The sequence below is a fragment of the Cetorhinus maximus genome, chromosome 33, assembly GCF_964194155.1.
Source record: "Cetorhinus maximus chromosome 33, sCetMax3.hap1.1, whole genome shotgun sequence".
NCBI lineage: Eukaryota > Metazoa > Chordata > Chondrichthyes > Lamniformes > Cetorhinidae > Cetorhinus > Cetorhinus maximus.
Window position 1 is genome coordinate 13310936 of NC_135911.1, and position 24248 is coordinate 13335183.

At 46.3% G+C, this 24248-nt stretch overlaps 2 protein-coding genes across 12 annotated transcripts in view; one reads left to right on the forward strand and one right to left on the reverse strand.

Annotated features, from left to right (window-relative positions):
• LOC144671591 (uncharacterized) overlaps window positions 1-24248 on the reverse strand; it is a 320132-nt gene that overhangs the window by 288019 nt on the left and 7865 nt on the right. The window contains exons 1-5 of one of the 11 annotated variants that reach the window (XR_013573949.1): window positions 21314-21450; window positions 19977-20073; window positions 19240-19357; window positions 18626-18730; window positions 17157-18064 (exon numbers count right to left, since the gene is read on the reverse strand). The exons of 4 other annotated variants lie outside the window; for them this stretch is intronic. Coding sequence is in view for 1 of the 7 variants with exons in the window: in XM_078533561.1 (XP_078389687.1) it covers window positions 6428-6484; window positions 7598-7690 (150 nt within the window). In the remaining 6 variants the exon portion in view is untranslated. Of the gene's footprint in view, window positions 1-6427; window positions 6485-7597; window positions 7769-17156; window positions 18065-18625; window positions 18731-19239; window positions 19358-19976; window positions 20074-21313; window positions 21451-24248 lie in introns of those variants that run through there. 6 more of the 11 variants (XR_013573950.1, XM_078533573.1, XM_078533574.1 and 3 more) reach the window with 6 other exon arrangements.
• LOC144671614 (myelin-associated glycoprotein-like) overlaps window positions 11463-24248 on the forward strand; it is a 125154-nt gene continuing 112368 nt past the window's right edge. Inside the window, exon 1 of the mRNA XM_078533631.1 lies at window positions 11463-11714. Within this exon, the coding sequence (XP_078389757.1) occupies window positions 11645-11714 (70 nt within the window). The 5' untranslated portion in view covers window positions 11463-11644. The remainder of the gene's footprint in view (window positions 11715-24248) is intronic.

Here is a 24248-nt window from a genome sequence, read left to right on the forward strand (position 1 = left end):
CAAGTCCAGAACGCAAAGGGTTAACAGCTTCATAAAACTCAAAACACGAGCTGTTCAGTCACTTTGATACAACTTCCTCATTTTGACTCACGGTGACACATCAACACTTTCTAATTAAATACACAGACGGAGCAGCACAGGAAGAGGTCATTCAGCCCAAGCAGAGCGTGTGGGCAGTTCCTCCCCAGGCGAGTAGTCAGACAGGTCCTGGGTAAGTAACGGAACGATTGGAATTCACTTTCACGATCAAAATTGTCCTTTGTTGATGTTGTGACTTTATAAAGTCAGATTCCAATGATTCACAGTGCAAAACTCACTCAGTATTGACCCTCTGACTGCGCAGCAATCCCTCAGTGCTGACCCTATGACAGTGCAGCACTCCCTCAGTACAGACCCTATGACAGTGCAGCAATCCATCAGTACAGACCCTATGACAGTGCAGCAATCCCTCAGTACTGACCCTATGACAGTGCAGAACTCCCTCAGTACAGACCCTATGACAGTGCAGCAATCCATCAGTACAGACCCTATGACAGTGCAGCAATCCCTCAGTGCTGACCCTATGACAGTGCAGCAATCCCTCAGTACAGACCCTATGACAGTGCAGCAATCCATCAGTACAGACCCTATGACAGTGCAGCAATCCCTCAGTACTGACCCTATGACAGTGCAGAACTCCCCTAGTATTGACACTCTGATAGTGCAGCAATCCCTCAGTACTGAACCTATGACAGTGCAGCAATCCCTCAGTGCTGACCCTATGACAGTGCAGCAATCCATCAGTACTGACCCTATGACAGTGCAGCAATCCCTCAGTACTGACCCTATGACAGTGCAGCAATCCCTCAGTACTGACCCTATGACAGTGCAGCAATCCATCAGTACTGACCCTATGACAGTGCAGCAATCCCTCAGTACTGAACCTATGACAGTGCAGCACCTCTTCAGGACAGCCATGAGCTGCCTGGGGCCCTAATCTTTGTAATTCCCACCTTAAACTTTGGAAGTGGATGAGCTCAGAGACTCTCATGTAATTGAGAAGTCACCATGAGCACTGCAGCAGTCAGAATAAACAGACCTACAATCCAACACTCACACTTCCTGCGCAGTTCAACACAAATCCACAAGAAGGAAGCAAACTGGCTGAAAATAAAGAGATGACAATTCAGCCCGTGTGGAAAGGTCAGAAGTTTATTGTTTCCTGTTTGTCTCTGATCTGCAGCCCAGATAAATATTAGAGAACCACAGAATCAAACAGCGCAGAAAGAGGCCACTCAGCCCATTGTCCCTGTACTGGTCTCCTGGGACAGATATCCAATTGGTCACAATCTCCCAGTCTTTCACATTCTGCAAGTATTTCTCCAATTCCCTCTTTTGACAGTTCCTATTGAATCTGCTTCCACCGCCCGTTCAGGCAGCGCCTTCCAGATCACAACAACACGCTGTGTAAAATAAAACTTAACCTGCCTGCACAGTGATGGTTACTCCGATCTGAGGGGATTTATATTCATGAATTTGGATTTAATCTGGAAGAGGAAGAATTTGCAGGGTGATGGGTGAAGAGAGGGGGATTGAAACCAATTGTGTTCTTCCTTTAAATAGCTGGCACAACCAAGCTGGCCTGAATGGCCTCCTGCTGTTCGATGTGATTCTGTGATATGATAAAGAAAGTTCCTTTTCAGCAACATTTTACCTCTTCTGCTGAAATCGTTCATGTTGCAGAAGAGGAAGTGATGTTTTCCATCAGTGTTTAGTGTGGGTTCCAGTTCAGCTTTAACCCAAAACTCAGTGAAACGGACTGTGAAGGTCATGAACCCAACACAGCGGCACCTCCGACACATGCAGAGCTCAGGCTAGCCGTGCTTTGTTCGTGTGTTTCACAGTGTCTGCTGGAGTAGGGTCAGTGCTGAGCTTGGGGACAAGTCAGTCTACAATGCTGCATTGGAATCAACAATACAACAGTATGGGGTTTGCATCAGAAATAATCCCTTAGACAATGAGGATCCAAAGAGATTCCTTTGACAATGAAGATACAAAGTGCACCAATCAGATTGGATCAGATTAGCCAATCAGCTTTGTTGAAGGGCAGACAGGAATGTTAGGCTAATTAGTGATTCATGACGGTGATAATGGGGTGAGTTCTGAGGGCTCCTAATCCATTGTCCTGTCTTGTAAATCAGCACTGAATGGATCTCAATTGGTGGATCTTGTAGATACTGTGTTGGGTGGAAGACTGGCTTCACTAACTAGGATCTTCATGACGATGAACCAATGTAGAATGAACTTGACCATTGCTGTGTCCAGGATTCCCTTCCATCTGTCGTGAAACCTCGGGGAGTTCCTTGTATGTGTGTGTGCGTCTATGTGTGTGCACATGTGTGTGAGTTGAGTGTTTGTGTGTTTCTGTGTTTGTCTTTGCACGTGTATGACAGTGTGTGTGAGTGTGTGTGTCTGAGTGATGTTGAAGTTTGCTTTAACTCACATTCCACAGTGATGGTTATGAACCCCTCGACTGCTCCATGTTCATTCTCTACCACACACTGATAGTCTCCAGTGTCCCTGGATTTAACGCGAGGAATCACCAACCGCAGCTCATTGTTGGTCTCCCATTTAGGACAGAGATGAGGAGAAACTTCTTCTCTAGGAGGGTCGCTCGACTTTGGAATTCTCTTCCCCGGCGAGCAGTGGAGGCCGAGTCATTGACTATACTCAAGGCTGACTTAGACAGATTTTTGATCGACAAGGGACTCAAGGGTTATGGGGGACAGGAAGGAAAGTGAAGTTAAGGCCACAATCAGCTGAGCCAGGATCAAATTGAATGGACAAGCAAGCTCGGGAGGGGCAAATGGCCTACTCCTGCTCCTGTTCATTTATGTTTGTGTTGTTATGCAGTGGAACTAGAGAGGTTATAGCAGTTTTGAGAGCATTAACCAAACAGCAGCAAGAATTGAGCACCTACATTGTGGTTTGTGAAAAGGTTTTCAACCTGGTCAACTGGTAAAATCTGTTGAGAGTGGGCTATCATGGCGTGTGCCCTTTGTGTGATATTTGTAACAACGTTCTGGATGCTGGAACAGTTTGCATTGAACAAAGCTGATCTTTACACAGAACTTCAGAGGAAGGGGGGACAATTGTTCCCTGGTGTGGGGGGAATGGGGGGGGGGTGGGGGGTGGGGGTTGGGGGGGGGAGGGGGCGGTGTGGAAAGTGTGAGGGGGAGACAAGTAGTCTGAAATACCAAGCCAGACACTTTATGAAGACAAAAGTTGTTTATTCATATTTTTTTTTACAATGCACAATGTTTACAATTAAAGTCCTGACAAGATGATCGTGAAGCATGAACACATTGTCGGGGTGAATCTGTGCGCGGGAGCATAAAACAGCTCAATCAGGGGCCCGCTTTACATCTCTCTGAATTTGAACTATCATTAACCCCAGTAACATCCATTCAAATGACATGGTCATAAGATTCCTCACACATTCACTTGCACACTCACACACCCACACCCACACAGACACACTGATACAATCACTCATTCACATTGACACACACTGACACAGTCACACATACACACACACACTCTTACACAATCACTCACATTGACACACGCTGACACAGTCACACATACAAACAGACACACTAACACAATCACACACATTCACATTGACACACACTGACACAGTCACACATACACACACACACACACGCTGACACAATCACACACATTCACATTGACACAAACATATTGACACAGTTACACATACACAAACACACTCACTCATATCGATGTATTTAAGGGGGAAGCTGGATAAACACACGAGGGAGAAATGAATAGAAGGATATGGTGATGGGGTGAGATGGAGAAGGGGTGGGAGGAGGGTCGTGTGGAGCAGAAACACCAGCAATGAACAGATGGGCCGAATGGCTTCTTTTCCTGTTGTAAAATGCAGGTAAAGCTTCAATTGGAGTGAATGAACAGGGCCTGTGTTCAATAGTTTGCCAAGCAGTAGATAAGGAGGGGAGAAGGCATAGGGCAGGATGACCATGCGTAAATGATGCCAGGGTCTAATGCAAGCAGAACGAGCCACAAGTCGCATTTCTGCCTATCGGATGACAGCAGTGCACGCGGCGATGATGGTTGTGTTGTCTCATTCTCTTCTGGCGTAGCAGCAAGGATTCCTGGAAAAGCAAGAGGCCAATAGGTGAGAACATTCCAGATAGAAAGAAGGCACCACGTCCCTTTTACTGGGACAACATTTCAATTAGGCACGTCATTGGAAGGAGGATGGTGCATCTCTCTAGCACCTTTCCCCTCCTCAGGATGGCCCAAAGTGTTTCACAGCTGATGGAAGACTTTCTCTGAAGTGTGCTCACTGTTGTAATGTATGAAACGCAGCAAGCAATTTGCACACAGCAAGATCCCACAAACATAAATGTGATAATGGCCTCGATTTTCAGTATTTACCAATGTCAGTTGAGGGACAAATGTTCGCCCCAGGGAACTGGAAAGAACTCCACCCCATCCACCCCCCAACCACCCCCAAATCCTGATGCACTTCATCTAAATTATGGCCGTGGAATTGTCTACATCCATCTGAGGGGGCAGATTGGTTCCCTCAGTTTAACGTCTCATCTGAAAGACAGCGCCTTCAACAGTGCAGCACCCCCTCAGTAGTGACCCTCTGACAATGCAGCACCCCCTCAGTACTGACCCTCCGACTGTGCAGCGCCCCCTCACTAGTGACCCTCTGACAATGCAGCACCCCCTCAGTACTGACCCTCCGACTGTGCAGCACCCTCTCAGTACTGACCCTCTGACAATGCAGCACCCCCTCAGTACTGACTCCATGACAATGCAGCACCCCCTCAGTACTGACCCTCCGACTGTGCAGCACTCCCTCAGTACTGACCCTCCGACAGTTCGGTAATTCCTCAATTATGCGTGGTGGTCCTTTTAACTCGGAGCTGAGAGTTGCAGGGAATTGAGCACACACCCTAAACTGACACTTGCAGTGCAAGTGCTGGGAGCGTGCTGGTCATTATCATGCTGCTGTTGTGGGATCTTACTGTGTGCCAATGGCTGCTGCATTTCGCACATTACATCAGTGACCTCACATCAAGGAAAAAAGCAGTTCATTGTCTGTGAAACACTTTGGGACGTCCTGATGTGTTGGAAGGCGCTAGAGAAATGCAAGTCCTCTTTGTCTAGCACTCTATCCTCTACGGTGTCTGTTAATTAACCTGCCTCTCGGTGTATGATGTAGGCCTGGTAAAAAACAGTTAGAAGGATCAAATATCAAAAATGCTTTGGCTGACAGTCAAATCGATTGTGCATTCGTGGAGATTAGATATGGTCTGCGCACAGTCTCTGGCACTGACTGCCGCCTGTGATCTCCCTTCCACATAACACTCACAACTTGCATTTACACAGCGCCTCTGACATTGCAAAATGTCCCAGCCTACATTACCGGAGCGTAAATCGGAGAAAAATCTAACACTGAGTCACATATGGAGATATTAGGGACAGTTGACCAAAAGCTTGGTCAAAGACCTCAGATTTTAAGGAATGTATTAAAGGAGAGAGAGAGAGAGGCGGAGAGGTTAAGGGAGGGTATTCCGGAGCTTAGGGCCCCAGGCAGCTGAAGGCACGGCGGCCAATGGTGTAGCGATGGGAATCAGGGGACGTGGGAGATGCAGTAATTTCAGAGATTTTGGAGGAACATCGGGACCGGAGGAGGTGTTCTCCTGCTTCGTATCTCTACCTCTTCCTCTCTTCGACTCCTCCTCTCCCTGTCCCTCTCTCCTAATCTTCCTCTCAATTGCCCCCTCTCCCAATCTTTCTCTCCTCTCTCCATTTTCCTCTCTCTCCCCCCCTCTCTCCCCCGTCTCCTTCTCCCTCTCTGTATCTCTCCCTCTCTCTCACACTATATTTGTACCTTTCGTTCATTCTGTACCTCTCCCTTTCCTGTTAATTTCTCTCTCTTGTACATTCTCTCTTCCCTTTTCACTTTCCCTCACTCTGCATCTCTTCTTTAATTTCTCTCTCTGTCACTCTCTCCCACCTATGTTCTTTCCCTTTCACCCTTCCCCCGTCCCACTCTCTATCTCTCTCTTCCAATCCCTCCCTCCCCCATTCCATCCCTCTCTCCTACTCTCGACTCCCTGCCTCTCTTTAACCCACTCCCAGACTGGATCATTCTCCCTCTCACTATTCCTGGCGTGGGTTTCATTTAAAATTCCTGTGGGGATTTGTTCATTTCCTTGGAATTGCCTCATCCCTGCTTTGCAATAAAGGGGGTTCAATTTCAAACATGCCACCTGAGTATAACCTAGAGAGACTGCCACTGATATCAATTTGAAATCAGGAATCTTTCTGTGGAAGAAACGAGCAGGGAGGAACTTAAAATAAGGAATTAATTTCCACCTACCTTGTCCGGGGAATCCACAGATTTCTCAATCGTCAAAGAACCAACCGCAGAGTCAATCTGAAAGAAGAAATAATTTATCAGTGGGAAAGTGAGAGGAGGATGAGGGAGAGGGAGAGAGAGTGGTACGGGAGAGAGAAGGGGAGGAAGACAGACTTGCATTTCTCTAACGCCTTTCACCACATCCCAAAGCATTTCACAGCCACTGAAGGACGTTTTTTGAAGTGTACTCACACTGTAGGAAATGTGTTGCCGAATTGTGCACAGCAAGCTCCCACAAATAGCAATGTGATAATGACCTAGATCATCTGTTTTTTAGTGATGTTGGTTGAGGGATAAATATTGGCCCCAGGACACCAGGGAGAATTCCACCTGCTCTTCTTCCAAATAGCAGCCACGGGATCTTTTACACCCACCTGAGAGAGCAGATGGGGGCCTCGGTTTAATGTGTCATTCGACATTGAAGTGCTCCCTCAGTGCTAACCCTCCGACAGTGTAGCACTCCCTCAGTGCTGTCCCTCCAACAGTGCGGCTCTATCTCAGTACTGTCCCTCCGACAGTGCAATGCTCCCTCAGTACTGACAATCTCACAGTGCAGCGCTCCGTCTTTACTGACCCTCTAACAGTGCAGCACTTCCTCAGTACTATCCCTCTAACAGTGCAACACTTCCACAGTACAGACCCTCTGACAGTGCAGCACTCCCTCAGTACTGTCCCGCTAACATTGCAACACTTCCACCGTCCTGACCCTCCAACAGTGCGGCTCTATCTCAGTACTGACCCTCCAACAGTGCGGCTCTATCTCAGTACTGACCCTCCAACACTGCGGCTCCATCTCAGTACTGACCCTCCAACAGTGCGCCTCCATCTCAGTACTGACCCTCCAACAGTAGGGAGGGTTGTAGGGTCTGGAGGAGGTTACAGAGATAGGGAGGGTTGTAGGGCCTGCAGGAGGTTACAAAGATAGGGAGTGGCTGAGGAGGGATTGAAAACAAGAATGAGAATTTCAGAGCAAAAAACAGAAGGAAATGATGTTAAATTCATAGAGGGCGACGAATATTAAAGGCACGAGCATAATAATATCAAACTGCAGAACAGAACAGTCGATCTGGGTGGTAGACGCAGATTCACATGCAAGAAACACATCACCCAGAGGGACATCTCTTAGCTTACCTTCGACAAGGAGAAGAAGTGACTCAGCTGCAGGGACAACAGCAAAGTCAGAGTGAACTCGACAAGTCGCAATTTCATCTGGGAGCTTCCCATCTCTGCCTGTCTCTTCTGATCTTCTGGCTCTGCTTTGATGATTTTTTTTGTAATTAGAGGAGTTTACTGCTCTTTATACCTGAAAAACCTGAGGGTGAGAGCCGGGGCAGGGGGGTGGGTGGTATGGCTAATGTTTGAGCAAATGATTCAGAGACTTTTCCAGGAATTGTGATTCCCAAGTGCTTGATGTTGAAATTGTAACATGTTGAGGTGTACACACACACGAGGGGCGGGAATATGTACTCTAAGTGGAGAAGAGTCAATGCTGATATTAAGTTGACAAACAAACAAGAAGTTTCACAAGTACTGGCTTCCAGTTCAGCTGACTGGGCGCTAAGCTCTGGAATTCCTCTCGCCTCTCTCTCCTCCTTTAAGATGTTCCTTTAAACTGACCCCTTGAAGCGAGCTTAGGGGCACCTCCTGAAGCGTGGTAACGATGTCAATGGTTAAGGGTGCTGTGTAGTAGCTGGAAGGTTCTGTTTGAACGCGAGCCACAGCAATGGAGATGATCCCTGCGAGGAATCGCAGAGAGGTTTCAGTGCAAACGGATGCCATTCAGCCCATTGTCGCCCTGCTAGCTCCATAGCACTGCTATCTCTGCCAGCCCCATTCCACCACCCATTCCCTGCTCATCCAGAAACATTAATTCAACATTCATAAAAACAAAAAACTGCGGATGCTGGAAATCCAAAAGAAAACCATAAATACCTAGAAAAACTCAGCAGGTCTGGCAGCATCAGCGGAGAAGAGCAAAGTTAACGTTTCGAGTCCGTATGACTCTTCAACCCTTGTCCTCACTTATCACGCCACCAGCCTCCGCATCCAAAGGATCATCCTCCGCCATTTCCGCCAACTTCAGCATGATGCCACCACCAAACCCATCTTCCCTTCACTCCCTCTGGCGGCATTCCGTAGGGATCGTTCCTTCCGTGACACCCTGGTCCACACCTCCATCACCCCCTACTCCTCAACACCCACCTACGGCACCTCCCCATGCTAACGCAAAATATGCAACACCTGCCCCTTCTTTTCCTCTCTCCCCACCGTCCAAGAGCCCAAACACTCCTCCTTTCAAGTGAAGCAGCATTTCACTTGCATTTACCCCAACTTAGTCTACTGCATTCGTTGCTCCCAATGCGGTTTCCTCTACATTGGAGAGACCAAACGCAGACTGGGTGACCACTTTGCAGAACACCTTCAGTCTGTCTGCAAGCATTACCCAGACCTCCCTGTCGCTTGCCATTTTAACACTCCACCCTGCTCTCTTGCCCACATGTCTGTCCTTGGCTTGCTGCATTGTTCCAGTGAAGCTCAACGCAAACTGAAGGAACAGCACCTCATCTTCCGAATGGGCACTTAACAGCCTTCCAGACTGAATATTGAGATTAACAACTTTAGATCTCGAACTCCCTGCTCCATCCCCAGCCCCTTTCCGTTTCTTCCCCCTCCCTGTTTTTTTCCAATAATTTATATAGATTTTTCTTTTTCCACCTATTTCCATTATTTTTAAATGTATTCCACCCACCGTTTATTTAATCCCATCCCCACTAGAGCTACATTGCTCGTCCTACTCTCCAATCTTAATTAGCACATTCTTTTACATAATATCACCACCTTCAACACCTCTTTGTTCTTTTGTCTGTGACATCTTTTGGTTATCTCCTCCTATCACTCCTTGCTTGTCCCAACAAGCCTCCCCCCTTCTTTCTCCACCACCACCGCCCCCCCCACCCCGCCCACTTAAAATAGCTTATATTTCACCCCTTTCTTATTTCTACTTAGTTCTGTTGAAGGGTCATGAGGACTCGAAACATCGACGTTGTTCTTCTCCGCCGATGCTGCCAGACCTGCTGAGTTTTTCCAGGTATTTCTGTTTTTGTTTTGGATTTCCAGCATCCGCAGTTTTTTGTTTTTATCAGGGTGAACCGCCTGTGTCCTCTCTGCCCTTTCATCCGTCCTTTTCCCGAAAACCCTTCACCTGATTCCTTCGTCCGCCTGTCCCTCGCTTTTCACTGGATTCAGTTTGTGCCGTTAACCAGATCCGCCCATCTGTCCCTCTGTATCATCCACACATTTTGAAATTGTTCCCTGCACTCCAACGTCTAGATCATTAATTTATCCCAGGAAAAGCAAGGGCCCCAGCAGCGACCTCTGGGGAACTCCACTACAAGCCTTCCTCCAGTCCAAAAACATCCATTAATCACTGCTCGTCAGCAGATTTGGCTACAATACAGTCAGGCTCTTCATGCAAGTCATCAATGTAGATCATAAATAGTTGAGGCTACAGCCCTGATCCCTGTGGCATTCCGCTAGTTACAATTTGCCAACCCAAAAATCAACCTCTTATTGCTGTTAATTATCCAATCCTCTACCCATGGTAATAGATCACCCCCAACACCATGAGATCTGCAATACCTTTAATGTGGCACCTTAACAAATGCCTTTCGAAATCCAAATGCACTACCTCTGCTGGTTCCCCTTTATCCACCCTGTTTGTTACATCCACATGGCTACTGTCAGGGAGACTATAAATGACTCACACCAGTGACTTCCTTCCTTTGCTGTTTTATATCTCCACCCAAACTGATTCTACATCTCCTATACATATTGAGGGAGATAGTGACGTAGTGGTAATGTTACTAGACTAGTAATCCAGAGGCCCAGGTTAATCCTCTTGGGGGTATGGGTTCAAATCCCACCACACCAGCTGTTGGAATTTCAATTCAGTTGGTAAAAAAATCTTGAATTGAAAGCTAGTCGCAGTGAATGGTGATCATGAAACTATCATCGAATGTCATAAAAACCCACCTGGTTCACTTTGGATAAGGAAATCTGCCATCCTTACCTGGCCTGCCCTACATGTGACTCCAGACTCTTAACTGCCCCCTGAAATGGCTTATCAAGCCACTCAATTCAAGGGGAGTTAGTGATAGGTAACAAATGCTGGCCTTGCCAATAATGTCCACATCCCTAGAAACAATAAATTTGCAAAATCTTGATCTTCCGAACCAAGATCATTTCTCAATTCTGTACTGATCTCATCCTTGATTAACAGAGTTATCCCACCTCCTTTTCCTTTCTTCCTGCCCTTCCGAAATGTCAAGTACCCTTGAATATTCAATACTCAGCCGTGGATTCTGTGATTCTGTAGCCACTTTGCAACCATGTCTCTGTCATGGCTGTAAATATAGAGAGAGAAAAACGGAGAAGGAAAAAATAGAGAATAAAACAGAATAAGTATAGACAAGAAAAAAAAAACAGAGAAAGGGTAAAAGAGTGACAATAAAAAATGGGGGTATAACAGCAGCAGAATGGACAAGATAAAATAATGAAACAGGGACAAAGGAAATATAAAAAGCCAGAGGGGTAAACAGGTTAAAAAAATAATTAAATCTGACCAAATAAATGAAAGGGAAACAGGAGCAAGGAAAGAGGGATGGGTTGGAGTAGTAAGATAGAGAAATTAGAGTGAATAAAATAGAGTGAATTAGAAAGAGGGAGATAGATGTAGTGTGAGACCAAGGAGAAAGAATTGTAGGGTGTTTGATGAAAGCACTTTGAGTTTAGACTTTAACTATGTTGCTTTCTCCTCAGACACCCTGAACAGCTCAGCTTGCTGAGCATTTTCTGTTCTTATAGCAACCTCCACAGTATTTTGCCTTTTTAAATTGCAGCAGGGCTCTGGGGTGCTGGATGGAAGGTTAAATACCCTTTGCCGGTTATTTCAGTAGGAAGATAATTCAGTGTTGGGGTTTTCAGCGTAAGAAAATTGTGTGCATTGCTTTTATTTTGGACAAGGGGCCTCGAGGGGGTACTGATTTACGCTGAGGTTTAGGGGTTAACAGCCATGTCATGTATTGATCGGTCAGTGTTTACCATGTGGAGACTGTCTGTCACCAGCTTTGTTAATTATTTATCCAGGAACATTGAAGGGCACGAACATTTTTACTTTGCATGGAACAAGTCACCAACTGGGTTCAGTCATCAACTCAGACTCGCATCAACATAAACTGGCTTCTGACAGGTAAGTTTCTATTACAGGAGGGTAGGAGGATGCCATTTGGCGTCTCTCTCTCTGTCTCTCTCTCTCTCACTGTTTCCTTCCCTGCCCTTATCTCTTTCTCTGTGTCTCCCTCTTTCTCTCTCTCTCTCTCTCTCTCTGTCTCTCTCTGTCTCCCTCTCTCACTGTTTCTTTCCCTACCCTTATCTCTTTCTCTGTCTCTCTCTCTCTCTCTAAATGTGTCCCTCTCTAACAGTTCGGCCCAGTACCCTTATTTCCTTGTTTTACTGCTGTTCCATTTGAAGGTATACACGACCACATCAGACCAGAATTCTTATTTTCCAGTAGTTACTGTTTTTTTTCATTCTGGGTCTCTCTCGACTCTGTCTGCCCCTCTCTGTCCTTTTTTTTCATTCTTTCACGCGATGTGGGAATCGCTGCCTAGGCCAGCATTTATTGCCCAACCCTAATTGCCCTTGTTCCGAGGCCATTTTTTAAAGGTCAACCACATTGCTGCGGGTCTGGAGTCACGTGTAGGCCAGACCAGGTAAGGACAGCAGATTTCCCTCCCTAAAGGGCATTTGTGAACCAAATACAACAATCGGCAATGGTTTCATGCTCATCATCGGACTTTTAATTCCAGGTTTTTATTGAATTCAAATTCCACCAACTGCTGTGGTGGGATTGTAACCAGGGTCCCAGGAGCATTACGCTGGGTCTCTGGATTACTGGTCCAGTGAAAATACCATCATGACACCCCCTCCCCATTCTTCTCTTTCTCCATCTTTCGCACTTGCTCTCTCTCTCACTCTCCTTCTTTCTTCCCCCTCTCTCAATCTCGCTCTGTCTCTCAATCTCTCTATCGCTCTCTCTCTCCCTGCTGCTCTCTCTCTGACTGTCTCCCTCCCTTTATCTGTAACCTCCTCTCTCTCTTCCTTTCCTCCAGCCCCTATAACCCTCCCTAAGGCAACCTCCACCTGCCCCTACAATCCTCCCCATCTCTGTAACCTCCTACCCCCACAACCCTCCCTATATCTGTAACCTCCACAACGAGCCCGTAGAATCCTCCCTATCTCTGTAACAACATCCAGCCCCAACAACCCTCCTTATACCTGTAACCTCCTGCAGCCACTGTAACCCTCCCTATCTCTCAAGCCTCCAACAGCCTTGACAATCCTCCCTATCTCTGTAACCTCCTCCAACCCACAGAACCCTCCCTATTTCTGTAATCTCTTCCAGTCGCTACAACCCTCCCTTTCTCTACAACCTGCTCCAGCCCCTACAACACTCCCTACCTCTGTGTCCTCTTCCAGCCCCTACAACCCTCCCTATTTCTGTAACCTCTTCCAGCCCCTACAACCCTCCCTATCTCTGTCACAGCTTCCATCGCCTACCACCCTCCCTATACCTGTAACCTCCTCCAGCCCCTTTAACCCTCCCTATCTATTGAAAGGTTATCAAAATTCCCACATTTTCCATATCATCAACAAGGATATCACTTTTGGACTTTTAAACTGTCGAGTTAAGTGTAAAACCCTGCAGACAGGAGGCTGGGCCCATGAAGGCCTGGGGCTGGACATGCCCAGGCTTGTTGAGTGCAGTGTGGAATGTTTTGCCTGAAACCAGACAACGAGCGGAGAAAGAATACACATTCTTCCCTTTAATACAATCAACCCAGAGAAAGACTTCGCTTCACATGAAACTGAAGCCCATCAAAATCTTGCATAAATAATCGCTACTAACTTCTAAGGCAGGCAATTTAATTATGCGAACGCATCAATACTCCACACATACAATGATCTTTAGTTCAAAACTAGTTACTGGGCAGGAAGACAATGATAAACATCATGCGAGCCCATTAAAAACAACGAGACATCAATTACCTGGGGAAGCCCACCAAAGTCAAACAAAGAACTAACCTTGATTTGCATTCCGATAAGAAATTCGAAAGGCAGTCTAACTGGGCAGTCAGTTGGGAGAGAAACCAGCTAGCAGAAGGGTTGCAGTTTTGAAAGCTGACACAGGGCAGTGAGCAGTTGGGAGCGGTTGAAACAGAGTTTAAGCAAGAAAAACTGGAGGTTTGCAGGCCCACAGGCAACATCACGGCGAGGGGCACGGGTTGGCAGGCTTAACCGAAGACAACAAGGCCACAACCGCAGCCTTCCACGAAGATCGACCACACACAACCGCGCCCTCCACCGAACTGAAGACCCTTCACAGATTCCACAGACCAGGAACACGTGGGGACGGCAGGCCCCAGAGGACACAAAGAGCGTACCCCAAAACTGCATCCGGCTTACCTGGCTGGATTTCGAACTGTCAAGGAACCCTGGGTTGGTGAGTGTGATCCCTGGCCTCTCCTAGTTCAATTTAGTTAGGTTTTGGGGGTGGGACAAGGATAAGGGGATTAGTAGCGTGATTTTCCCTCGTTAGGCCGTGTTCCCCGTTCTTAACTAAGTTTACTTTGTAAGTCTCTATAATCTCAGTGTCATCCTAATGTTATAAGTTCATTTGTGACTTCAATAAACTCAGTTTTTTTGTTGCACCAAAACCACTTGTCTGCTGCACTTTGTGACAAGCCCCGAATAAGTCCAAGGTCTAGAACCCAGGGACTGGGAGCGATTCAGATGGCTCAGATGTCGCAGGTGAAGCTGAAACACACCACCACACCCTACAAGGGACTGAATGTCCTCCTCCTGTTCCTGTGTAGCGGGCATCAGTGGCTGAGTGGGCCTCCTCCTTTTCCTGTGTAACATGCTTGAGTGACTGAATTTGTCTCCTCCTGTTCCTGTGTTACAGCCTCAATGGGGCTGAATGTCCTCCTCCTTTTCCTATGTAACGTACATCAGTGGCTGAATGGGCCTCCTCCTGTTCCTGTGTAAAATGCTTGAGTGACTGAATGTGCCTCCTCCTGTTCCTGCTTGACAGGTTCAGTGGGACTGAATGCCCTCCTCTTGTTCCTGTGTAACAGGCTCGAGCGGGCTGAATGGGCCTCCTCTTGTTCCTGTGTAACAGTCTCGAAGGGCTGAATGGGCCTCCTCCTGTTTCTGTGTAACAGTCTCGAAGGGCTGAATGTTTCTCCTCCTGTTCCTGTGAAACAGGCTCAAGGGGCTGAATGGGTCTCCTCCTGCTACTGTGTAACAGGCTCGAGGGGATTGAATGGGTCGGCCCTTGTTCCTGTGTAACAGGCTCAAAGGGACTGAATGGGCCTTCTTCTGTACTTGAGTAACAGGCTTGAAGGGGCTGAATGGGCCACCCCCTGTTCCTGTGTAACAGGCTCAAGGGCCTGAATGGGCCTCCTCCTGTTATTGTGCAACAGGCTCAGTGGGGCTGAATGCTCACCTCCTGTTCCTGTGTAACAAGCTTGAATGACTGAATGTGACTTCTCCTGTTCCGGTGTAACAGGCTCAAGGGGACTGACTGGGCCTTCTTCTGTTCTTGAGCAACAGGCTTGAGGGTGCTGAATGGGCCTCATCCTGATCTTGTGTAACAGGCTCAAGGGGACTGAATGGGCCTCTTCCTGTTCTTGTGTAAGAGTCTTCATTGGCTGAATGGTCCTCCTGCTGTCCTTGTGTAACAGGCTTGAGTGGCTGAATGGGCCTTCTCCAGTTTTCGTGTAACAGGCTTGATTTGCTAAATAGCCTCCTTCTGTTCCTGTGTTATTGGCTCGAGAGGCTGAATGCTCCTCCTACAGTTCCTGTGTAATAGGCTTGAGGGGCTGAATGCTCCTCCTACTGTTCCTTTGCAACAGGCTCATGGGGCTGAAAGGGCCTCATCCTGTTCCTGTGTAACAGGCTCTTGGGACTGAATGGGCCTCCTCCTGTTCTTGTGTAAAAGGCTGGAATGGCCAAATTGGTCTCCTCCTGTTCCTGTTCAACATGCTCAGGGGGGCTGAATGGCCTCCTCCTGTTCCTGCATAACAGGCTCATGGGGTTGAATAGGCCTTCCCCAGTTCCTGTGTCACAGACTCGAGGGGCTGAATGGGCCTCCTCCTTTTCCTGTGTAACAGGCTTGAGTGGCTGAAGGTGCTTCCTGCTGTTTCTGTGATACAGGGTTGAGGGGCTGAATGGCCTCCTCCTGTTCCTGCATAATAGGCTTATGGGGCTGAGTAGGCTTCCTTCTGCTCCTGTGTAACAGGCTCATGGGGCTGAATGTCCTCCACCTGTTCCTACATAACAGGCTCATGGGGCTGAATAGGCCTTCCCCAGTTCCTTTATTCCAAGCTTGAGGGACTAAATGGTTCCCATGTTTCTGTGTAACAGGTTTGAGGTGCTGATTGGAGCTCCACTTGTTCTTGTGTAACAGGTTCATGGGGCTGTAAGGGCCTCCTCCTGTTCCTGTGTAACACGCTTGAGGGAGCTGATTGGGTCTCTGGTTCCTGTTTAACAGGGTAAAAGTGATAGATGGGACCACCTCCTGTTCCTGTGTAACAGGCCTGAGAGACTGAATGTGCTATCCGGTTATTGTGTTCAGGGTCGAGAGGCTGAATGACCTCCGTCCTGTTCCTGTATAATAGCCTCAGGAACTGAATGGTCCACCTCCTGTTATCGTGCAGCAGGGTTTAGTGACAGAATGGGCCTCCTCCTGTTCTTGTGAAACATTCTCGAGGGTCTGAATGGGCCTCCCCCTGTTCCTGTGTAACAGGCTCATGGCACTGAATAGGCCTCCCCCTGTTCCTGTGTAACAGGTTCATGGCACTGAATGGGCCTCCCCCTTTTTTCTGTGTAACAGGCTTGAGGGGCTTAATTCACATTCCCCTGTTCTTGTATAACAGACCTGAGGGGCTGAATGGGCCTCCTCGTGTTCCTTTGTAACAGGCTCATGGGGCTGATTGGGCCTCCTCCTTTTCCTGTGTAACAAGCTCTTGGGGCTGAAAGGAAACGTTACTGTATAACAGGTTCGAGGGGCTGAATGTCCTCCCCTCATTAAAAATAAGTACTGCAGATGCTGTAAATCTGAAATAAAAACAGAAAATGCTGCATTAACTCAGCTGGTCTGGCAGCAACTGTGGAGAGAGAAACAGAGTTTTTGCTTTGAGACTCTGAAGAAGGGTCATACGGACTCGAAATGATAATTCCGTTCATCTCTACACAGATGCTGCCAGACCTACTCAGTTTCTCCTGCATTTTCTGTTTTTATTTCAGGTGCCCTCTTGTTCCTGTGTAACAGGCTCGAGGGGGCTGAATGGCCTCCTCCTGTTCCTATTCAATGGGCAGTAAAAGCACGTGTCTGATTTTGGACCACGAACACAATTCTGTCCTCACGACATTGACAGAGGGAGAGACAAGTTACAGGTTAATGCAGGAGGATTATGTAATTTCTCAATCTTTGATCCAAGCATCTCATCAAACACAGAGCGGAACCAGGATCGAGGATGTTGGTCTCTGTGATCTGTAACACATCACACAGTCCACTCATCCACTCAGCCATCAGGATGGATGCTAATTGTACCCTGCAAGTCTGAAAGACTAAAATGGTGGTTTATTGCAGCTATATCTCATTCTGTTGTCAAAGCTGTCTCATCCATCCATGAAATATTGAAGAAGGTAAACCTGCAACCAATCTTTCACGTCATAATTTCCTATGTTCATTGGCAACGTCAATGTAAACACGTCACGTTGTACTGATGTCCTCCCAACAGTGGTGGCACTGTAGCACATCTGTTATCCTATGTGCGACAGAGAATTTCTCAAATCTACAATCAAATTGTTTCCCTGTTGCCCAGATTGTTGTTCGTTTCGCTGTTTAACGATTAAGTGTAAAATCCAAATATATATCTGAAAATACATTTGACTACAAAATGGTGAGAAAATTTTACCAATCTCCTCTGCTACAATTATCCACTGATCCTGCATTTCCTGAAGTCTACACTGGCTGATGAATATTCTGTAAACACTGACAGACAGGAAGGTGAATAACAGAATGAAAATTAACTCATAATCATGGACACGGGATTGAATTTGTCCGTTCTGTCCTGGTGGATCCTCGAACGATTTCTGAAGACATTTACAATCAGAATGGAGAGAAGGATGTTTCCAACAGTGAGGGGCAAATCTAAAGGAGGATGTTCGAATTGAAACCCACAGACAATCATCCTGGATAGATCATTCCGAAGAAATTCCGTCGGAATTTAACAAGATGTTTAAAACTATTTCCTGGGAGTGAGTTCCTGTGGATATTAGGAAGGTAAATTGGAGTTTTGAATGATTCTCCCGTTCTGTATTCTCCACACACTGTGTGTCTCATTCTTGTTCAGTTTATAAATTCCCATAAACAGAATCCTCGGCAAAATCACAGTTTGCGGAAAGATCATCATTTGTATGAGGATTGACTCTGCGGTTAGATTTCATTTCCAGAACCTTCTCATCTTTCCTCTGTAATAGAAACAGAAATGATCAGATTGACAATCAGAGTGATCAGTGTTTAGTATTATTGATCCAAATCAAAAATTCCACCCACATTAGATACATTAATTATTGATACTGAACGGGGTTTGTTTATTGATACTGAACGGGGTTTGATTATTGATACTGAACGGGGTTTGATTATTGATGCTGAACGGGTTTTGATTATTGATAGTGAACGTGGTTTGATTATTGATTCTGAACGGGGTTTGATTATTGATACTGATCGTGGTTTGATTATTGATACTGAACGGGGTTTGATTATTGATTCTGAACGGGGTTTGATTATTGATTCTGAACTGGTTTTGATTATTGATACTGAACGGGTTTTGATTATTGATACTGATCGTGGTTTGATTATTGATACTGAACGGGGTTTGATTATTGATTCTGAACGGTGTTGGGTGTGAGTTTGGTTGGGTTTAGGAGTGACTGTATAAAACATTGCAGATACAGGACTGGAGCAGCCATATCACTAACCAGGCTACTGGAGCAGCTGAGAGGCTGGGGATCCTGTGGTGTGTGACTCACCTGATTCCTCAAAGCCCAACCACGCTCACAGTTTTCATAAACAGGACCTCGATATTCATCAACACGATGGTTCGATTTGATTCCCGCTTTCCCGTCACCTCTCTTCTGTAATAGAGATGGAAATGGACAGAGTGACAATCAATATGATCTGTATTCGGTGTTGGGTTTGATTATTGGGGAGAGAGTTCCAGATTTGCACTCCCCTTTGTGTGAAGAAGTGCTTCCTGACATCACCTGACATGCCTGGCTCGAATCTGAAGTTCCAGCCCCCTTGTTCTGGACTCCACCCGACCCCCACCACCCACCCCCGCCCAAGGAAATAGCTTCTCCCTATCGACCCTATCGAGTGTTTGATCATTTTGAACCCCTCAATTAGATCACTCCTTAATCTTCTAGACCCGAGGGAATATAACCATAGACTGTGTGTAACCTGTCTGCAGAATTTAACCAGAAAGTTGTTCTGTACAACAGACTTGAGCCTCAAACCCAGATCTCAATAATCAGTAGAAATCTTTCAAAGGCATCAATCATTGGAATCTGTCTTTATAAAGTCACAACATCAACAAAGGACGGTGTTGGGCGTGGGAGTGATTTCCAATCGTTCCGTTACTTACCCAGTACCTGTCCGACTGTTCGCCTGGGGAGGAACTGCCCACACGCTCTGCTTGGGCTGAATGGCCTCTTCCTGTGCTGCTCCCTCTGTGTATTTAATGAGAAAGGGTTGATGTGTCACTGTGAGTCAAATCAGGAATTGAGGAACAATTGTGAAAACCCTTTCATTGAAACGTAGGGCCTTAGTGTTGTGTTGGAAGCAAACTGTTAACCCTTTGTGTGCAGACTCTGTGTCATGATTCCTGTGTAAAGCTGAGCAGTCGTTGAGCGAGCTTCAATTCACTGCTCAATCCAGGTGTTGAGGTGGATCTTCTGAAGGGGCAGATGTTGCTCAGCGCTCCTTAAAAATGTGAGAAACTGAACAACGTGTAAGAGGACGAGAGAGAGAATGAGGAGTAGAGCATTTGTGGAGATAAGAGAGAGAGCGAATGAGACATAGAAAATGGAAAGAGATTGCATCCAAAACTGAAGAAATGTTTTCATTTATATAGCACCTTTCACAACCTCAGGAGGTCACAAGCTATTTTATGGTCCGGGTCAACACTGCCAGTTACAGGACTGAGTTGATAAACAGTGAGTGTTGGATGAGATGTTAAACAATGAGTCAACATCAAAGTTCTTCAGAGCTGTGAAGGATTTTGGGTTGTGAAAGTTGCTATAGAAATACAAGTTCTTTCTACAAGGAGAGAAGGTTGAAGAAAACATGTTCAAAAACAACCAATTAAACCTTCACACTTACTCTCTCACACACTTGAAGATGAAGAATCCACTCAGTCCAACACTCAAACAGATTCCAGCTCCAAGCAATCCTGCCTTCCATTCATTGGAATCTCGCCCTGTAAAATCAGCCAATGAATGACTCCGGTACAGTTTTAGATTGGTTCCCAGATGTACATGTAGTAATTCTGAACTCGTGAAGTGATATTGTCTATACATGAAAGGTCTATACAAATAATATTTATCTATGTAATATTTATTGATAAGATCCATGTACATGCAGGTTTCTATCAGTAGAATTCACATATAACAGAGGTGCCAAGCTGCTGAGGTGACACACAGGACTACATACACACCAAACAGCCGAAGCAACAGGCTTTAGAAAGAGCAAAGCGATCCCAAAACCAACGGGTCAGATCTCAGCTCTGCAGTCCAGCCACATCCAGTCTTGAATGGTGATGGACAATTAAAGATCTAACAGGAGGAGGATGCTCCACAAATATCCCCTTCCTTAATGATGGGGGAGCTCAGCACATCAGTGCAAACGACAAGGCTGAAGCATTGGCAACCATGTTCAGCCAGAAGTGCCGAGTGAATGATCCATCTCGGCCTCTTCCAGAGGGTTTCAGACAATTCGATTGTCTCCACGTGACATCAGGAATCAGCTGATGATACTGGATACAGCAAAGGCTATTCGCCCTGGCAACAACCCGGCAACAGGAAATAATGTGGCTACAAGAGCGGGTCAGATGCAGGGAACTCTGCGGTGAGTAACTCACCTCCTGACTCCCCAAAGCCTGTCCGCCATCGACAAGGCACAAGTCAGGAGTATGATGGAATAATCTCCACTTGGCTGTATGAGTGCGGCTCCAACAACACTCAAGAAGCTCGACACCATCCAGGAGCAGCTTGTTTGATCGTCAGGCCATCCACCAGCAGAAACATTCATACCCTCCACCACTGGCGGACAATGACAGCAGTGTGCACCATCTACAAGATGCGCTGCAGCAACTCACCAAGTTCGACAGCACCTTCTAGACCATTAACCTCTTCACCAGGACAGTTCCAAGTCAGTGTGGTGTGTGACTTGGAGGCGAACCTGAGGAGGATGTGTCTGCTGTGGGACTTGGAACTATATCGGCTGTTCCTTCACCGTCGCTGGGTCAAAATCCTGGAACTCCCTCCCTAACAGCACAGTGGGTGTACCTACACCACATGGACTGCAGTGGTTAAAGAAGGCAGTTCACCACCACCTTCTCAAGGGGCAATTACAGATGGACAATAATTTCTGATCTTGCCAACAACGCCCACAACCCATGAGCTAATAAAAAGAGAATGTTGAATTCTGTGTACACTCACGTTCCACAGTGATGGTTATGAACCCCTCCACTGCTCCATGTTCATTCTCTGCCACACACTGATAGTCTCCAGTGTCCCTGGGTGTAACGTGAGGAATCATCAACAACAGCTCATTTTCGGAAATTGTTCTGTTGATTGGGACATTAAGATGTCGCCACGTCAGGTTAGAAGCTGGGGAGCTCTCGACAGAGCAGATTGTCACTACAGAATTCCCATCAATTATACTGATCGATGAAGCGTTAATAATATCAGGAGGAGTAATTGAGAGATTCTGTGGGGCATCTAAAAACAAATAAACGTCAGTTTCTTACATTGACTGTGAAGCACTTTGATCCTGAGAATGTGAAAGGTGTGATATCAATCTAGGTTCCTTCACCACAAAGCACGTAATCCAGGCAGACACTTCAGTTCAGTACTGAGGGAGTGCTGCACTGTCAGAGGTTCAGTACTGAGGGAGTGCTGCACTTTCGGAGGGTCAGCACTGAGGGAGTGCTAGACTGCCAGAGAGTCAAGACTGAGGGAGTGCTGCACTGTCGGAGTCATAGTACTGAGGGAGTGCTGCACTGTCAGATGGTCAGTACCGAGGGAGTGCTACACTGTCGGGAGGGTCAGTACTGAGGGAGTGCTGCAATGTCGGAGGGTCAGTACTGAGGGAGTGCTGCACTATAAGGGGATCAGTACTGAGGGAGTGCTGCATTGTCGGAGGGTCAGTACTGAGTGAGTGCTGCAATTTGAGGGGGTTAGTACATTGCGAGTGCTGCAAGGATCTATCGGCCTCTTGGCTGGAAATAAAAGCCCCTGTGTTAATCGTCAGAAACTGTTATTAACTGTGTTCTGGTCAGTATTTTCCCTAAAAAACAGATTATCTGGTTCTCATCATAATGACTTTCCATGGGATTCTGCTGTTCATAATCTAGACTGTTCCAGCTAATCTAGAATGAAGGTGTCTGTACTTACATTGCACAGTTAGTACGAGTGTACGTTCCGATGAAACAGATGGATATCTCACTCTGCAGCTGAGAGTTTGTCCGTGCTGTTTGAGTGATGGGATCAGGGTCAGAACAGGAGAATAGGTCAGATTGACGCCATGCTGAGTTACAGTATTTGAGACTGATTCAGGTACGTCAGTGGGAGTGTCCCAGGTTAAGACAGGTGCTGCTGTTCCATTGCACGTTGTGTTGAAGGTGCATCTTACATCCACACGCTTTCCTGCAATAATTTCAGCAGGGAATATCGTGGGTTTATCTGTGAAATCTAACAGACAGAGAATGGACCCTTTTAGCGAAATATAACGTGAAACATCAGTTCAAATAGAAATCACAGTCCCACAAAAGGAAGCATTTTTACAAGGACGATCCCAGAACTGAGAGTTTACAACGATCAGGAGAGAATTTCCTGCTTTGAGTCTATGGTGTTTCTGTCTCTCAGCTTAATACACGTTCACTCCGAGACACTTGAACTGATAATAGTGGGTGAGGGTGGTGGAGCAGACCAGAGTTTGGAGTGCACCCTCTGACCATTGTCTCATTGATCTGGGACGTTTACTTTGTTGCAATGCATGGGATTTTTCTGTGCATTAATTGTCTGTTGTGTTTTCGACATGACAACGATTAAGGACAATGCAGGAATTATTTAATTTGCTGTAAACGTGTAGGAGACGTGTTGAGGTGGTGAAAGGCGCTATAGAAATGCAAGTCTTTCTTTTGTCGATTTTTCAGATTTTAAACAGGATTAGAGAGATCGATGGGAGTGGATAACCTGATAACATTGACGGACACAGTCAATACATTTAATCATTGATATTAAAGAGAGTATTAGAGGTTTCTTTAGGAATGAACTGGAAACCATCACCAGGTTATTGAGAATCAGACAGTGCGTTATAATTAGCTGTGTTTTGTGTTAATATGTAAACGTCACAGTTTGTGTTATTTCCCATTGAGTGTTGAATGTGAATTGTTGAGTAATTATAACACAGCACTTACCAGAGACGTGAAGCCGGGTTACAGGATAGTAGTTGTGGCTCGGACCATTGTCAAATTCTATTCTGAAAAAATAAGGTCCTGCATCTTCCCGTCTGATGTTGTTTATAATCAGGGAACAGTCGCCATCTTTCAGGTCTCCAGACAGCCGGGTCCGATGGCGGAACCGTGGTAACTCGTGATTGTGATCCTTGGAGTGAAAGGCTAGGGAAGCCCAGGGAATCTCTTTCTCAGTATTAAACCAGACTCCACCTCGCGGTTGATTTTCCAAATCTGCTGGATAACTGTAATGACATGGAATCTGTACACACGAACCTTCCTGCGCTATCACCTCTCGTGGAGTTTCGCCTTTCCACTCTTGTGACAGTCCAACTGGGGAGAGAAATGTCAATATTTAACACTGGATGTTTTGTAGATCCATTAGAGGATGTTTTGTAGATCCACTAGATTCGAGATCCACCCCCTCCATCACTGGGACACAGTGGCTGCAGTGTGGACCATCAACAGGACACACAAGGAACTCCCAAAGGTTTCACAATGGATGGAAGAGAATCCTGGACACAGGAGCGGACAAGTTCATTCTACATTTGCTCATGGTCCTCAGCACCCTGTTTAGTGAAGCCGGTGAGACAGTGTCACTGTGCCTTGTATTATAATGCTCCTGTGTGTAGCACCTTGGGATGTTTTATTACAATAAAGGCACTATATAAATATAATCTATTGTTCTACGCTCCTCTAGACAATTGAGATTCTTAATTTCAAGTTAATATGCAACCTGGCGACCTGATGATTGCTTCCAGTTCGGTCCAAATGCAGCCTCTAATTATCACTTTAATGTCAAAGTTTAAATGTGACCCAAGACAGCGTCCACAAGACGCACCCATTGAGATTAATTCAGTGCTGATTTACAAGACAGGACAATGGATTAGGAGCCCTCAGAACTCCCCCCATTATCA